General features: G+C 43.7%; 1 protein-coding gene across 1 annotated transcript in view; it reads right to left on the reverse strand.

Annotated features, from left to right (window-relative positions):
- The window catches only part of LOC135523484 (inactive heparanase-2-like), a 211,238-nt gene extending 192,572 nt beyond the window's left edge, over positions 1–18,666 (reverse strand). Inside the window, exons 1-3 of the mRNA XM_064950182.1 lie at positions 18,233–18,666; positions 14,973–15,127; positions 14,539–14,700 (exon numbers count right to left, since the gene is read on the reverse strand). Coding sequence (XP_064806254.1) covers positions 14,539–14,700; positions 14,973–15,127; positions 18,233–18,498 — 583 coding nt within the window. The 5' untranslated portion in view covers positions 18,499–18,666. The remainder of the gene's footprint in view (positions 1–14,538; positions 14,701–14,972; positions 15,128–18,232) is intronic.
- Positions 18,667–18,914: the final 248 nt, after the last annotated feature.

An 18,914-nucleotide genomic window follows, 5' to 3' on the forward strand; every position in this document is an offset into this window, starting at 1 on the left:
GAGGGTATGTTTGGCAGCATGAGTGAAGGATTTCATTTTGGATTGGAGATGCTTAACCTCTTGAAACTCCCCATCCCGGATCCGGGATTGTGACTAAGCCTCAGGCTCATTAGCATAACGCAACGTTAACGATTTCTGAAAATCGCAAATAAAATTAAAATAATGCGTTTGCTCTCAAGCTTAGCCTTTTCTTAACAACACTGTCATCTCAGATTTTCAAAATATGCTTTTGAACCATAGAAATTGACTAATTTGTGTAAGAGTATGCAAAGCTAGCATAGCATTTTGTGTAGCATGTAGCACGCAACATTTTCACAAAAGCCAGATAACCAAATAAATAAAATCATTTACCTTTGAAGAGCTTCTGATGTTTTCAATGAGGAGACTCCCAGCCACATACCAGATGCGCAGTGTTTCCTGAAAGCGTCTGTGTGTAGGAGAAATCGTTCCGTTTTCTACATTGCGCCTGGCTACCGAAACGAACCGAAAATGCAGTCACCTACAACGTGAAACTTTTTCCGGATTAACTACATAATATCGACCGAAACATGGCAAACGTTGTTTGGAATCAATCCTCAAGGTGTTTTTTCACATATCTCTTCATTGACATGCAGTTCGTGGAAGCTTGCTTCTCTCTCTGTGCCCCATGGAAAAATACTGGCAGGTGACTTTTGCGCACCAATTTCGGCGCAGGACACCGGGCGGACACGTGGTAAATGTGGTCTCTTATGGTCAATCTTCCAACGATCTGCCTACAAATACGTCACAATGCTGCAGACACCTTGGGGAAACGACAGAAAGGGCAGACTCATTCCTCTTGCGTTCACAGCCATATAAGGAGATCATGAAAGACAGAGCCTCAAAAATCCTTGTCATTTCCTGGATGCCAAGTTATCTTGGTTTTGCCTGAAGCTCACGTTAAAGGGCACGCACAGAGAAGATATTTGTATTTCTGGACACGTTTTCTTTCGAACAGTAGCAATTATATGCATAGTCGAGCATCTTTTTGTGACAAAATATCTTGTTTAAAACGGGAACGTTTTTCTTCCAAAAATGAAATAGCGCCACCATAAGTGTAAGAGGTTAACGTGAGTCTGGAAGGAGAGTTTACAGTCTAACCAGACATCTAGGTATTTGTATACGTATTCTAAGTCAGAGCAGTCCAGAGTAGTGCTGGACGGGCTAGCAGGTGCGGGCAGTGATCGGCTGAATCTCTCTCTCTCTCTCTCTCTCTCTCTCTCTCTCTCTCTCTCTGAGCTTTGGAGGAAGGTTGTGCTGTTTATCACCAATGTCATATTCGCTGAGGAAAACACTTGATTAGAGTCACATTACATTGTCACAGTGAAAAGATCAAACAGTTTGTAAAACAATGTGTGAAAAAAAAGCAGAATGGGGATGGAAGGATGGAGAGAGAGAAGAAAACAGCACGCTGAAGCTTCAAACTGGAAGACAAGATGTTTTGATTTTCACATGTGGATAAAAAAAATCCCAGTTTCTGGCATAAACAGTGTCAACTCCTTTTGATCAGAACGTTTTCAAGCAGTTCACAGATGTGAGAATTCCTCTCTCTGTTTCTGTGTACACTTGTTTGCAGACACAGATGCACCCCCCCCCTCACACACTATATATACACACACATATACATATATACACACACACACACACACATATATATATATATACAGTGGGGCAAAAAAGTATTTAGTCAGCCACCAATTGTGCAAGTTCTCCCACTTAAAAAGATGAGAGAGGCCCGTCATTTTCATCATAGGTACACTTCAACTATGACAGACGAAATGAGGACAAAAAAGCAAGATTTCTGGCTCTCACAGACCTGTAATTTCTTCTTTAAGAGGCTACAGAGGCTCTGTCCTCCACTTGGTACCAGTATTAATGTCACCTGTTTGAACTTGTTATCAGTATAAAAGACACCTGTCCACAACCTCAAACAGTCACACTCCAAACTCCACTATGGCCAAGACCAAAGAGCTGTCAAAGGACACCAGAAACAAAATTGTAGACCTGCACCAGGCTGGGAAGACTGAATCTGTAATAGGTAAGCAGCTTGGTTTGAAGAAATCAACTGTGGGAGCAATTATTAGGAAATGGAAGACGTACAAGACCACTGATAATCTCCCTCGATCTGGGGCTCCATGCAAGATCTCACCCCGTGGGGTCAAAATGATCACAAGAATGGTGAGCAAAAATCCCAGAACCACACTGGACCTAGTGAATGACCTGCAGAGAGCTGGGACCAACGTAGCAAAGCCTACCATCAGTAACACACTACGCCGCCAGGGACTCAAATCCTGCAGTGCCAGACGTGTCCCCCTGCTTAAGCCAGTACATGTCCAGGCCCGTCTGAAGTTTGCTAGAGAGCATTTGGATGATCCAGAAGAAGATTGGGAGAATGTCTTATGGTCAGATGAAACCAAAATATAACTTTTTGGTAAAAACTCAACTCGTCGTGTTTGGAGGACAAAGAATGCTGAGTTGCATCCAAAGAACACCATACCTACTGTGAAGCATGGGGGTGGAAACATCATGCTTTGGGGCTATTTTTCTGTAAAGGGACCAGGACGACTGATCCGTGTAAAGGAAAGAATGAATGGGGCCATGTATCGTGAGATTTTCAGTGAAAACCTCCTTCCATCAGCAAGGGCATTGAAGATGAAACGTGGCTGGGTCTTTCAGCATGACAATAATCCCAAACACGCCGCCCGGGCAACGAAGGAGTGGCTTTGTGAGAAGCATTTCAAGGTCCTGGAGTGGCCTAGCCAGTCTCCAGATCTCAACCCCATAGAAAATCTTTGGAGGAAGTTGAAGTCCTTGTTGCCCAGCAACAGCCCCAAAACATCACTGCTCTAGAGGAGATCTGCATGGAGGAATGGGCCAAAATACCAGCAACAGTGTGTGAAAAAGACTTACAGAAAACGTTTGACTTCTGTCATTGCCAACAAAGGGTATATAACAAAGTATTGAGATAAACTTTTGTTATTGACCAAATACTTATTTTCCACCATAATTTGCAAATAAATTAATCTAAAATCCTACAATGTGATTTTCTGGATCTTTTTTTCTCATTTTGTCTATCATAGTTGAAGTGTACCTATGATGAAAATTACAGGCCTTGCTCATCTTTTTAAGTGGGAGAACTTGCACAATTGGTGGCTGACTAAATACTTTTTTGCCCCACTGTGTGTGTGTGTGTGTGTGTGTGTGTGTGTGTGTGTGTGTGTGTGTGTGTGTGTGTGTGTGTGTGTGTGTGTGTGTGAGTGTGTGTGTGTACACAATCAGATGTTGATCATACCACGATGCTCACTTATCGAAGTGTAATGGAACTGTACATGTCTACAATGGTCATCAAAGGTGACGGGATCTGTGTGTGGGTTCTACAGACACACACAAACACACGCACACACACACACATGCGAACAAGTGCAATCACCCAGACACACTCGCTCTCACACGCACACGCACACACACACACATATGACTCCTGTTGTTAGTTCAAAGGGACTGTGTTTTAAGTATTAATGTCTCATATATTCACAGCTATGTTTACACAAGCCCAACAAGTGATTACACACTGTAAACCTACATGCCATTTGATACCATATGAGGTCAGAGTGAGAAAATGTGTGTGTGTGTGTGTGTGTGTGTGTGTGTGTGTGTGTGTGTGTGTGTGTGTGTGTGTGTGTGTGTGTGTGTGTGTGCATGCATGCTGGCCAGGTCGCTCAAGATTCAAGGTGAAATTCGACGTCCATCCAGGTATCCAGGACGTTGGGAGATTACTTATAAACCGTCCACTAGGGGCAACGGTGAGGCGTATTACCATCAAGTAGGCTTGCTGTAAGCCGCAAGCTCCGGGTCTGAGGGTCACATGTTCAATCCCAGTGCTAGAACCTTTTTCCTGACATTTTTCTTACCATTAACTTAACCATTCAGATGTAATACCTAAACTTAACCGTATAGATTTTTCTGTTGTAACCCTATCCCAAACCTAAAAACCAAAACTTAACCGTCAAAAATGTGACATTTAGAGAAACTTTGAATGTTGGTGTGTGTGTGTGTGTGTGTGTGTGTGTGTGTGTGTATTGTGTGAAGGTACATGAATATGTACAGAAAGTATTCAGAGCACTTGACTTTCTGCAGCATTGAAGGTCCCCAAGAATACAGTGGCTTCTTAAATGGAAGACGTTTGGAAGCACTAAGAGTCTTCCTAGAGCTGGCTGCCTGCCAAACTGAGCAAGGGCCTTGGTCATGGAGGTAGCCAAGAAGCCTATGGTCACTCTGACAGAGCTCCAGAGTTCCTCTGTGGAGATGGGAGAACCTTCCAGAAGGACAACCATCTCTGCAGCACTCTACCAATCAGGCCTTTGTGGTAGAGTGACCAGACCGAAGCCACTCCTCAGTAAAAGGCACATGACAGTAGCAGGGACTGGGAGACTAGTCAGGGTTGAGGGAAAGATGAACGGAGCAAAGTACAGAGAGATCCTTAATGAAAACCTACTCCAGAGTGCTCAGGACCTCAGACTGGGGCGAAGGTTCACCTTCCAACAGGACAAAGACCCTAATCACACAGCCAAGACAATGCAGGAGTGGCTTCAGGACAAGTCTCTGGATGTCCTTGATTGGCCCAGCCAGAACCCTGACTTGAACCAGATCGAACATCCCTGGAGAGACATGAAAATAGCTGTGCAGCGACTCTCCCCATCCAACTGGACAGAGCTTGAGAGGGTCTACAGTGAAGAATGGGAGCAATTCTCCAAATACAGGTGTGCCAAGCTTGTAGCGCCATGCCCAAGAAGACTCGAGGCTGTAATTGCTGCAAAGGGTGCTTCGACAAAGTACTGAGTAAAGGTTCTGAAAAAAAAGGTGTTGCTTTGTCATTATGGGGTGATGTGTATAGATTGATGAGGATTTTAATTTTATTCTATACATTTTAGAATAAGGATGTAAGGTAACAAAATGTGGAAAAGGGAAGGGGTCTGAATACTTTCCGAATGCCCTGTATGTTGCGTACAAGAAAGTGAACTGTAGCATAAAATACTTTAGGTCTGCTTAATGTCTCCAACATCCTCAGAAACAGCCATGATTCTCTTCACAGGTACTAACATCTGTCTCACACACACACCAGATGCACTCGGTATATTTGCTTTCCGCTCAGGCTGGCATGTTCTGTCATATCCATCCCTCAACTCTGCTATATGTGACCGGAATCTGTCCATAAATACACACATGACGATTCACACAAAAAATCTATCTTTCCCTACAGAAACAAGACTGTAGAAACAGCATTCTACCATGACATTTTTACACCAACACCGAGGGGGCCAGTAAGGACTAAGTTCCGTCGACCTCTCACTAAAAGGCTGAGGGAGATGGAGCCTCTCCTGACCATCGAGGACTTCATGGACCAGAAGTGGGCCCCTGTCAGCTCAGTGCTCTATGAGGCAACGGCCCACTCCATAGGCTACAGAGGTAGGAAACATTTGGACTGGTTCGATGACAACTCGGATACAATCACAACCTTACTGGACAATATGCACAAAGTGCACATGGCTACTCTCAACAACCCCACATCTGCTACCCTCCGCAAGCAATGGTGAATGCCAACAACCTTGCATTCTCTGCAGAACAAATGGTGGACAAATAAGGCACAGGAAATTCAAATTTACACTGACAAAAATGACATGCACAATTTCTACAACTCAGTTAAATCTAGCTATGGTTCTAGAAGCTGCTCCGCAAACCCTTTGAAAACAGCTGACGGTCTTACTCTTGAAGGACCAAAAACAGATTCTGTCAAGGTGGGCTGCCACTTTGAAGCCCTACTCAACAAGTGCTCTCCAACAGACCACTCCATCTTGAAGAACTGCCTGTCCATCCACCCCTCCAAGACCTCAACCATCCGTCAAACGTTCAAGAGGTGTTATCAGATATTGGTTCCCTCAAAAACATGACTCCTGGCACTGACAGTATCCCGGCAAAAGTACTTCAGCAGGGAGGATACTTCCGCACCAGAACGCTCCACCAGTATATCAATGAGGGTTGGGACCGGGAGATCGTACACCAACAATGGTGAGATCTAAACATGTTCAACATCTATAAGAACAAGGGTGACAAGTTCATCTGCAGCAACAGTTGTGGGATATATCCCTTCTGGCTGTTGCCGTCAAGGTCCTGGCCAAGGTTATGCTACACAGGCTGGTGGATAAAATCATAGAGGAACTGCTGCCAGAGGCACAGTGCAGCTACAGTCCTGACCTTACATACCCTACAGTCCTGACCCTACAGACCCTACAGTCCTGACCCTACAGTCCTGACCCTACAGACCCTACAGTCCTGACCCTACAGTCCAGACCTACAGTCCAGACCCTACAGACCCTACAGTCAAGACCCTACAGACCATACAGGCCTGATCCTACAGTCCTGACCCTACAGTCCTGACCCTACAGACCCTACAGGCCTGACCCTACAGTCCTGACACTACAGACCCTACAGGCCTGACCCTACAGTCCTGACACTATAGACCCTACAGGCCTGACCCTACAGACCCTACAGGCCTGACCCTACAGGCCTGACCCTACAGACCTGACCCTACAGACCTGACCCTACAGACCCGACAGACCCTACAGTCCTGACCATACAGTCCTGACCATACAGTCCTGACCCTACAGGCCTGACCCTACAGTCCTGACCCTACAGACCCCCTCAGCACCTCCAGACCCCCTGCAGTACCTCCAGACCCCCTCAGTACCTCCAGACCCCCTGCAGTACCTCCAGACCCCCTGCAGTACCTCCAGACCCCCTCAGTACCTTCAGACCCCCTCAGTACCTCCAGACCCCCTCAGTACCTCCAGACCCCCTCAGTACCTCCAGACCCCCTCAGTACATCCAGACCACCTCAGTACCTCCAGACCACCTCAGTACCTCCAGACCCCCTGCAGTACCTCCAGACCCCCTCAGTACATCCAGACCCCCTCAGTACATCCAGACCACCTCAGTACATCCAGACCACCTCAGTACATCCAGACCACCTCAGTACCTCCAGACCAGTTAGTACCTCCAGACCCCCTCAGTACCTCCAGACCCCCTGCAGTACCTCCAGACCCCCTGCAGTACCTCCAGACCCCCGCAGTACCTCCAGACCCCCGCAGTACCTCCAGACCCCCGCAGTACCTCCAGACCCCTGCAGTACCTCCTGTAATATATCTCCAGACCCCCTGCAGTACCTCCTGTAATATACCTCCAGACCACCTGCAGTACCTCCAGACCCCCTCAGCACCTCCAGACCACTTGCAGTACCTCCTGTAATGTACCTCTGGATCCCCTCAGTACCTCCTGCAATATACCTCTGGATCCCCTCAGTGCCTCTGGATCCCCTGCAGTACCTCTGGATCCCCTGCAGTACCTCTGGATCCCCTGCAGTACCTCTGGATCCCCTGCAGTACCTCTGGATCCCCTGCAGTACCTCTGGATCCCCTGCAGTACCTCTGGATCCCCTGCAGTACCTCTGGATCCCCTGCAGTACCTCTGGCTCCCCTCACTACCTCTGGCTCCCCTCACTACCTCTGGATCCCCTGCAGTACCTCTGGATCCCCTGCAGTACCTCTGGATCCCCTGCAGTACCTCTGGATCCCCTGCAGTACCTCTGGATCCCCTGCAGTACCTCTGGATCCCCTGCAGTACCTCTGGATCCCCTGCAGTACCTCTGGATCCCCTCAGTACCTCTGGATCCCCTCAGTACCTCTGGATCCCCTGCAGTACCTCTGGATCCCCTGCAGTACCTCTGGATCCCCTGCAGTACCTCTGGATCCCCTGCAGTACCTCTGGATCCCCTCAGTACCTCTGGATCCCCTCAGTACCTCTGGATCCCCTCAGTACCTCTGGATCCCCTGCAGTACCTCTGGATCCCCTGCAGTACCTCTGGATCCCCTGCAGTACCTCTGGATCCCCTGCAGTACCTCTGGATCCCCTGCAGTACCTCCTGTAATATACCTCTGGATCCCCTCAGTACCTCCTGTAATATACCTCTGGACCCCAGTTGAATACCCCTGATATATAGTGTACAAGAAAGTGAACTGTAAAATAATTGAATTAATAATAAATAATTTAGGTCTGCTCAATCTTCAAAAACAGCCATGATTCTCTTCACAGATACTAACATCTGTGTCTCACACAAACACACACACACACGCACACACACACACACACACAGATGCACTCGGTATGTTTGCTTTCCACCCACATTTGCATGATCCGCCATATCTATCCCTCACAATATGTGTTAGGAAGCTGTCCAAAAATACACACATGACGATTCACAAAAAAATCTCTTTCCCTACAGAAACAAGACTGTAGAAACACCATCCCACCATGACGTTTTTACACCAATATAGACCTTCCTCAACCCTAAAACATGGATCCGGACATAGCCTCGGAACATAAGCTGCTTCAAGGTCACAGGTTAAATGTCTGAAACCGAAGGTGTCAACTAGACATACACTCTTAGAAAAACGGGTTCATAAGGGGTTCTTCCTGCTAATACAGAAAGCACACTTAAAACCCTACAGAGCAAAGCAATGCAGTTGTAGAATCACTCCGGCTAGGAAAAACTCCCTAGAAAGGCATTAACCCAGGAGGAGCCCTTTAAGGATCTTGATAGCACCTTTCTAGATATATCTAGATCTAGAGTGTAGTTAGTCAGTTGTAACTAAGTGCTGTCAAAATATAGACAGCTAGGACAACACTGAGCGTGGCAAAGGTTCACTGCACCCTAAGAGAAAGGATCAACTAAGGGAGCATCTGGAGTGAAAGTGAGAGAGTTAAGAAAATCCTGTCATTTTTTCAGAAAATTAGCACAGAAGCCAGTAAATTTCTGTATATTTACAAGACTGTAAAAAAGTAAATGCTACTGTTGTCATAATGAATAAATTAATGACTCATTAAGGAGGATGGGGTTTGTATTTCACAGTATTTTACTGTAATTACATGGGATTGGTGCAAGCAGGTTGGCTGCTAGGTAATTATACACTGAGTACACCAAACATTAGGAACACATTCCTAATATTGGGTGGCACCCCCCCTCCCCTCAATTGTTTCAAGGCTTCTAAACCCAGCTTTACCTTGTCTCCTCCCCTTCATCCACATTGATAGAAGTGAATTTAACAAGTGACATCAATAAGGGACCACAGCTTAAACCTGAATTCACCTGGTCAGTCTATGTCATGGAAAGAGCAGGTGTTCTTAATGTTTTGTATACTCAGTGTATATTACAGCATATTGATGAATATTTTGTGTTTTGTATCACTAGCACTCCTAGAGGCCTTAACAGGCATTCCAACTGACAGTGTGACTACAGGCCAAAACAGACCAAAAGGACATGGAAAAATACTTAATAATTAAAGGCGAAATACAATTTTTTACAACCAACTCTGTATTTAGGATGTAAATGGCATGTTATAGAAGTGTACAGATATATTTTTTTAGATTTCACTTTTTGAGAATCTTAAGCCAACCAGCAATACACTGTTAAAAAAAGTAGTTTGGGGGTGCAGATACAAAGGCTCCAAAAACACCCAAATAAGGAGGGGGGTCAACGCTTAGGAACATTAGCTTAGATAAAATACACATCTTAACAATATTTATTCTACATTCATGGAGGTAGTGTGGGAAACATCTCATAATGACATATCTAGATTCAATCTACACAAGGCCTAGTTTGAAATCAGATATGTCTCTTTACACCAGGCCTGGGCAATTCCAGTCCTCGGGGGCTTGATCTGTGTCACACTTTACCCCCATCCTTAGCAAACACAGCTGATTTAAACTAATTGCATTTTTAACTGAAGCTCATGATTAGGTGATTATTGGAGTCAGGTATGTTAGCTGGGGCAAAACTGTGACACCAATCAGGTCCCCGAGGACTGGAGTTGCCCAGGCCTGCTTTACACTATACAAGGCCTAGTTTGAATCGAGATGTGTCTCTTTACACTATACAAGGCCTAGTTTGAATCAAGATCTGTCTCTTTACACTGTACAAGGCCTAGAGAGAGAGAGAGACTAACAGGGATAGAGAAAAAAATTAAAAGTAAGCTGGGACATGATAGGGGGTGAGAGTAGGGGGAAGGATGAGACAGGAGGTTAGGGGTGCGAGGAGAGGGTCTGTACTGTCTGAGACAGTCTGGTCTGGGTTTCCTGCCAGAGGAGACAAAGGGGGAGGTAGGGGTGATGAGGGGTGAAGGTGACCTTGATTTTGCCTGGTCTGAGCTGGTATGTTTTCACAGTGTGTGTGTGTGTGTGTGTGCGTGCCATGATTTATAGCTCTAACAAGCTTAGCTCAGCAGCGAGGTCAATCAAGATTAACGTCGAAATTTGACATTTATCCTATGTCCTGAGGATGTCGGGAAATGCCTTCAAACGAAGCCACTAGGGGCAAAAGTGAGCACTAGTACAATCAAGTAGGCTTGTATTTTGCCTGAGGTTGGTGGATGGTGTCTGTGACTCAATCAGAAGGTTGTGTGTTTGATCCCAACAGCAGACACTTTTTTTTTAAACTATTTTTTTTAACCCTAGACCTTAACCTTTACCTTTAACCATTCAGAATGAGTGACTAAACTTAATATTTAACTCTATCCCAAACCTTAACCCTTACCTTAACTTTTATCTTAACCCTTACCGTAACCCTTATCTTAACCATTCAGAATGAGTGACTAAACATAACTATTAACTTCGAAATTTGAAATGATACAGAGCGGCAGGAGCTACAAAAACACTTGGAAATTTGACATTTGGAGCGACTTCAAAATTGGATTAATGGAGAACGTGGGCGAACGTCTTATTCTGCAGTGAGCCTGTGAGAGCTTTTTGAGGTCAGAGGTCAGACTGTAGAGTGGAAAAGGATGGAGAGGGGCTGTTAAAGGGACTACGTCCGCCACCTGCCTACACACACACATGCACGTGCACACACACACACACACACACGCACATGCACGTGCACACACACACACGCCCACACACACACACAGTTGGGCTGATTGTTGCCAGACCTTACTTAAACACTTCCCCAGTGCCCTGTTACCCTCCCCACTAAACCACTACAGAGACAGGGTAACCATGAGGGCTTGTTCCAATTCTTTACAGTTAAAGGATGTTCTGGAATTAAACTTTGACAAATTAGTTTTTCAGTTCAAGGCAATGTATAACGTAAATACTTACCAAAAAGTAATTGAATTGAGCCTTTACAGGGGACCCAGCTGCCATACTTGGACCACTACAGGTCTTACTTAAACAGTATTCATCAGACATCCACAGCATGTGCCAGCGCATACAGGCTAGAGAGAAGAGGAGGCTTCTTTCCTGCAGATCTCTGTACAAAGCTGAGGTCATTCCAATACTGTTTCTATCTCTCATCTTACAGACGTTACTGGTGCTCCCCAACAAGCTATTTTCCATTTGTCAGTTTAGAAGCAATAGAAACGAGGTACAGAAACATGCCAACTGAAGAAAGGACCATACCATTTCCACAATGATAAGCTAGCTAATATCTTGTTTAAGAATCAAGCCCCGTATGTTTGTCTCTGTGATTTGCGTGAGACGGTCCAGCAGGTTTGTAAGCTGCTCGATGAAAATGTTATGTGAGCAAGCCCTGACCCAGAAAATCATCTTAGAGCAAATAAAGTCCTTCTGCTTGGCTTCTCCTTTACTCCCTACCATTTACAGAGATAACACAGCCATGGCACCTGCTCAATAACAACACACTCATGCACACACACACACACACATGCCACACACACACGCACGTATGCACTAAGCACACACACACACAGCAGACTGCAGAGGGAGAGCGACAGGAAATAAATCTTTCTCCTGAATTATTTTATGGGAAGAGAGTCTGAAGTAAAATATTACTCCTTTCCTAATGTTTGTGTAAAAGAAAGGGAACTTTAATGCAGAATTCATTCTCTTAACGAACAATTAAATACAAAGATGGAACACACCATAGCGTCCCATTTAATCATTATGCTATAAATGTCTGTCACGCCCCGACCTTAGAGAGCCTTGTTTATTCTCTATTTGGTTAGGTCAGGGTGTGACTTGGGTGGGCAAATCTATGTTTCTATTTCTTTGTTGGCCTAGTATGGTTCCCAATCAGAGGCAGCTGTTTATTGTTGTCTCTGATTGGGGATCATACTTAGGCAGCCCTTTTTCCCACCTAAGATTGTGGGATCTTGTTTGTGTGTAGTTGCTTTCTGCACTGCATGTTGACTTACGTTTGTTTTTGTATTTTGTTGTTTTTCAGTGTAATTTTAATAAAAGTAAAATGTACACCTACCACGCTGCACCTTGGTCCGAGCATCCTTACAACGACGATCGTGACAATGTCACTATAATTCCCTATAAATTTCTATACATTATAGGATCTCTATGTCCTTACTTCTCATGAATTCACTGCTTTGTTAATGTAGTACATAACCGGAGCAGAATGTGTCTCCTGATTTCTTTATTAATATGACTGATCATAAATCAATCGGTCAAATAGTATTTGAGCGGCTCTTTTTTCAAACTGACATGGCACAGAAGGTTAAAGAAAACCCTGGGACCTATAATCCATCCCCAAACCAAGTGTAGGGTGACAGTGGAAAAGAACAAAGACAACTTTGAAGAAAGGAAGAAGAGCCTTTCATTTGGACCAGAAGACATTGCTAGGCCATATTGTAGCACAATCTCATGATAAGACCCATGTTACAAGGCTGCAACAGAGAAAGAGCAGGGTGATACACAGTGTGACTCCTGAACTTGTGAACTGAAACTCCTCTGCACCTAAACATGAACAAATGGTTCTCCTCCATGCATCTCTTCAGCGCTAGAAGATAGGAGCAGTCAGGCCATGTTTTCACTAGTGTGCTAGAGCCCCTTTGAAATCACACAGTTTATGATACACAGACTTACATACTGTTCACACACACACACACACACACACACAGACTCACAGACTTACATACAGTTCACACACACACACACACACACCAATGTCTACCTCTTCACCAAAGGGAATCAGCAGGGTCTGATAATACAGGACGTGAAATAGTGGAGATGCGTTAAAAATGCGTTCATTCAAACCCTTTACCTCTCCTGTGTATGTATGGTATGAAGATCTTCTACAATGATGGATGATCTGCATAGACTTCAAGGATATCTAGGCATATCAATGTATAAATGTGCAAGAACATACCTTATCAACTACAGTATATTAAAAATGGTTTCATGCAAAACCCCTTTGTGGAGCATTTATGATGAACATGCAGATGCTAGAGGATTCACATGGGATAATATAAAGATGTATGAAATATGAATATGTATTAAAGTACACATTAGTATTTCTGAAGTCTCCAGTGAAAATAGTGGAATTATCTGTCATGGCATCAGTTCTCTAATGGTAAATATGTCTGAATAATCACTCGATATTCCTGATATTTCATCACATGAATATCTCCTTAGTTGCAGTGTGTGTTTCTCAAGACAGTTGTAGCATGGGGGGGGGGGGGGGGGGCTACACACACACAGTCATTTTTTATTCTAATAAATCACAAACAGCTGTAGTTTCCTCATCTCTCCTCTCTGTAATATTCTACATTACAGTTGATCAGTTAGAAATGCAGAGTGCATCTGGGGTTACGTTTTGTTTTGCTCGACTGCCGTTTACTTAGTATTTTACTGTACCTTCTAGCAGTAAAATGGTAATTTCATAACAATGATCGAATTATAACTGCAGTACATGGTTTGGTTTGAAATAACCATCATTACATGTGGAACCACAACTGGTATTGTAAGTACCGCAAAGCATCGCAACACACAATTTATAATAACCACCAACGGAACAGTAACACACACACATGTACACACACGTACACATGCAAGCACGCATAAACACACACACACACACACACACACTGGAATAAAATTACGCAATTAAACTTAACATGCAGCTGTATCAATTTCATTTAGAATTTGCAGTGTTTACAAAATAATATGGTATACCCAGCCTACTGTCAGCCAGCCCCTAACTGTTCTCAGTTACCACCCTGGGAAGCCAAGGAAACTGGGACTCAGCAACAGTCTTACACACACACACACACACACACGTTAGACCTTCCATTCAGAAATGGCAGTAGTCTCCGCCTCCCCGCTTCCTCTCCATCCCTTCATTAGTCATTCTGAGGGGTGATGGTTTACATCGCTGTGCTCTGGCAAGATTGACTTACTAAATAGTGTGAGGGAGAGAGAAAGAGAGAGAGAAAGATGTGTGTGTGTGTGGTGTGTGTGTGTGTGTGTGTGTGTGTGTGTGTGTGTGTGTGTGTGTGTGTGTGTGTGTGTGTGTGTGTGTGTGTGTGTGTGTGTGTGTGTGTGTGTGTGTGTGTGTGTGTGTGTGTGTGTGTGTGTGTGTGAGTGAGTGAGTGAGTGAGTGAGTGAGTGAGTGAGTGAGTGAGTGAGTGAGTGAGTGAGTGAGTGAGTGTGTGTGTGATCTCCTACCTGTTATTGTGATGTTACTGTAGATGTTGGAGACCTGTTCCTTGAGGAGGACGAGCTGCATCTGAGCTGCCTTCTCTCTCTGCAGTTCCAGCATCATTACAGGGTGGTTGGCCAGCTTACAGCCCCTCTGTTTGTCCAGGGCGATGTCACTACGTACTATGTCTGAGGGTGGACACAGAGACCAGAAACGAGTCATTCTAGTTGAAATGTGTTTATCATGCTAATAAAGCTTGCGTGAATTTCAATTTCTCCAGAACAAGTATAGGCCTATGGTTAAACATGGATATAGAAGATTTCAACTGTATCTAAAGTATATTTAAACATCTCAAAACATTATATAATCAAATTGGGAAAACAACACAAGAAATAAAGATGACAAATTAGTGTTTTGCATTTTTGTAAATTAATAATCAAATCCATAATGCCTAACTCACCATCTTCGTAGTTCTTTAGGTAGTAATCTGGGCCGGGGCCTCTGAACTTGGCAAGGTTCTTCAGGTTGTGGAAGTGGAGGAAGTCTGTTCTCTTTCCTCCGAACCTCAGATAGGCCGGGGACAGTCCTCGGGCTAGGGTTACTAAACGCTTGGAACTACACAGGGAGACAGAGGACTGGTAAGAATATGTTCACAAATACATCTGAAATGTTGTTGTTTAAGTATCAAAACAAATGGCATGAAAAACCCAACACGATTACAATGTTTTTAGGATTATGCATATACACAACGTATAAATACAACTCTGAGAAGAAATTACTTTTACTTTGATGTTATTTTGAAAATAATTTCCGTCGTGGGTATATGGTCGTTGCACTATCCAGCACTAGCGACATACTCAACAGAGGCTGAGAACTACTTTCACGAGACAAACAGCTCACGTCATAAAACAATGACAGTTTTATTTACATGATATCGCTTGCTAGCCCTGTGCATTCAGATTCAGCAAAAGAAAGCTAGACATGCAGCCAATTTAATTTATCACGGGAGTACATTAGAGTGTTTTTTAGATGTCACAGGGCAACATTTATTATTGTGCCCAGAAAGACACAACTTTCTTCCACACTCTCTGGAAAGTCCCTATCCATGAGCTTTCCAGACCGGCCTTCCAAAACACATTTGACTATTCTTCCCACTTATAGGTTTCTCTGAGAGTCAAGCGAGTGAACCCTACTCGTATTTACATGATGGCCTTTTAAGTAGGACATGAAAGCTTGTCCATTATAACAGGACTACTATGACCCTCTCACCGTGCCGCTGTTAACCGTGTTTCAATGATATATCTCTCGGCTCTAGAATAGAAATCGTGTAAAGGATTTACGTTCCATTCTACTGTTGTGTCACCAAACTGGACACGGAATGAAAAACAGAAACGTTCTAATTTTCGACCACAGCCACATAGTAATTTGTGCATATCATTAAAAGTGGAACACCAAAAAAACAGTGGAGCAAATAAATCCCATGCAAGACATTTTCACATGCAGATTGCACTTGTTTTCTGTATTATTCAAGGAATGACATTCCATTGGCTTTTTTTAAAATAACATTTGAAACGGGTCATTATTTTTTTTACAAAATCTCATTTGACCAAAAACATGGAGAAAATGAAAGTTTTATAGTAGGCGTATATTTATGATTTATGTTACATTCTTCTAAATTAAAGGAATATTTCCCATTCATTTAAATTACTGGAAATTGTACTGTGGCTTTAATGCAGTGTTCAATAATATTTTATGGGATTAGCATTTAGGCCTACCTTATTGTATTGTTTTTGTAAACAGAATATAGCCCGACACATTCCAATGTTGTGATTTTAGCCGAATTCATGCAGACTTGATATTGCGATTTTGATGATAATTGTACTATTGTAGTAGTTAAATCACCTAGCTTTGTATTTTAATAATTGCCTTTTTATGTCTCTAAAATCCACCGACCGAGCAAAAAAAATGAATTTAGGCCATGGATTCAAACGTTTCCTCTAGGCCTGTTAATTCAAATATCGGTTCATATAAACGTCAACACTACATTTTAAGAAAGAAATCTGGGAGAAATGTTTTAGAAAAATGTGCAATTGAAATAGTCAGTGAATACAGACAGAGGAAGGTAGTGAAAAGTATGAACCAAAGTAAAGCAACAAGTTGCTGGAAGGCTATAATTGTTTAATCACATGAGGGTGTTATTGACATTATGATTATTATGATTATGTTCATTATGCAAAGCATTATCATTATTATTATTAAATTGATGCAGACAACATTTACTTGCTGAAGGTTGATACCATACAAATCAACCAGACAAAACAAACATTGAATTGACAGCGTCGACTGAAGTCGTAGCTCCATATGATTGAAAGCGTTCTTCTAGGAATAACAATTTTCATCTAGTTAACCCAGAATTCCATTTTTGCTAAAATCCTGACCCTAAAGTTCCCCACTGACTGGTGAAAGTTCAATCTGGGAACGTTGCGCAATAGCTAAAGCTGATTGGAAGCTGAAATGGTTTACTTCCAGGGCACCACATTCTATGGCTCCAATAATATCTGAGTAGCCAATTCCAACTGTTTTTCAGGATCACAAACATGTCGATATAGAGTAATACAAACTGATACTCAATTGCATTTCTAACGAATCATTCTTAAATCATATAGCTATGTTAAAATGTCATGACCTCGTTCTCTCCTCCCAGACAATAACAGTGGACCTTTGGAAATAAGAAACCTCTGTTTACGGAAAGTCTTCAGGGAGCCTCATATGCACCATGTAGACCTGCTACTCGCAATATAAACTATCCTCCTCCATACCCAACCTTTTGCGATGCAGTCGTGAACTATATATATATATAGTATTATTCCACTTCTAATCCTATTATTAACACCACCAGGTTAATAAAGAAATGTTTATAAGTTACATAATGTGTACCCACTTGGCACAGACGTGAATTCTACGAATCTTCCACGTTTGTTCAACGTGATTTCATTTCAATGTCATGGGAACAACGTTTATTTAACCAGTGTGTTCCCAGTGGGTCGGCTGATCCACGCATGCCACGGGATGACGTCAAATAGGTGTTAAAATGTGTCTGAACTGAAATTAGAAAATAGGCGACTTTACTATACAAACAAATTGGTAACGCCTCGATAACACCGACTGTGTCCTTGTAAAAAATGGTAAGCAGCTTCTTCTGGAAATGTGTGCAACAGTAGTTCAACATTCACCTTCGGCTACCATTTCTGGCAAGCCGTCCTCTCGCATACAGTTTGATACATACGTTCGATAAATCCAACATATGCACCACACAGAACGCCCTGCAACTGCCTCTGCAACGAAATGCTGCAGTTCAAACGCAGCGTTCCATTGGAAATGAATGTACTTCTGATGTACCAAAAGGCAACACACTGTCGGTGTGATCGAGACGTAAAGCTCGACGACGTTATTATGAAGTTAGGCCTGCTACAATCTCTAGCCCACTCCATATTTTCATATACCCCATATCGAATATCACCTAAACAAAGGCCCGATGCACAAATCGACAACAACCAACTATCTGAAATGGTTTAACGATTCCCCAAAATCAGAATATAGTAATACAACTGAATCCGATCATGCTCAGCGGAGACATCTAAACCAAAAACAATGCATTTGATCCAAACATGAGAATAAGATGGTAACGCCGATACAGCAGACAGTGATAAGGGAATCTACCTCAGGAAGTCCAGCCACCCGTCCTTTATAATGGACGGATCCAACTGTAAAGAGAGGAAGTTGTCGTTTAGAACTTGTACTGGACTGCGGGTGTTGACATCCAGCAGAATCAGCGTCCTCTCCATTAACCCTGTTCTCTTCCCCCCGCCGCCCGGTGCAGGTTTCCGGTAGGTCGACGAAGTGGAGATCACCGACTGCACCATCAAAGCAACGGATGCCAGCCACAGAGGGGAGCCTGGGAAGGGACATGTCGTCGGTTTGGGCATCTTCCTGGCTTGGTACCACGGATGGAGCACTGTTTTTAAAATTAAGGCCGTGCTCTGCGGTTTGAGGGAAAGTGAGAGAAGCTATAGTTATACCTTATAGTCCGAATGCACTCTCCTTTTCCTTTGAGGGAAGAGATCTGTCTTTCTTTCTGTCCGTCCCCCGCTGCGCCCCCCGCCCCTCCGTGTTTTTGAGATCTGGAAAGGGTAGCGCACGCCCTGGGCCAGCCTTCCCAATAGAGAGGGCCATGAGCCGGAGAGGAAGCAGCACCGCCCCGCTCCAGGACTCAGCAGTGGTTTTTTCTCTAAGGTACTGTATGAAGGCTCATACTAACCTTGAGGTGTTAGGGGAGAAAACAGTGATCAGGGGGGGGGGGTGTTTATCAATATTCTATGTGCGCATCGCAGAGCTCAACAAC

This window comes from Oncorhynchus masou, chromosome 31 (assembly GCF_036934945.1).
Source record: "Oncorhynchus masou masou isolate Uvic2021 chromosome 31, UVic_Omas_1.1, whole genome shotgun sequence".
Lineage (NCBI taxonomy): Eukaryota > Metazoa > Chordata > Actinopteri > Salmoniformes > Salmonidae > Oncorhynchus > Oncorhynchus masou.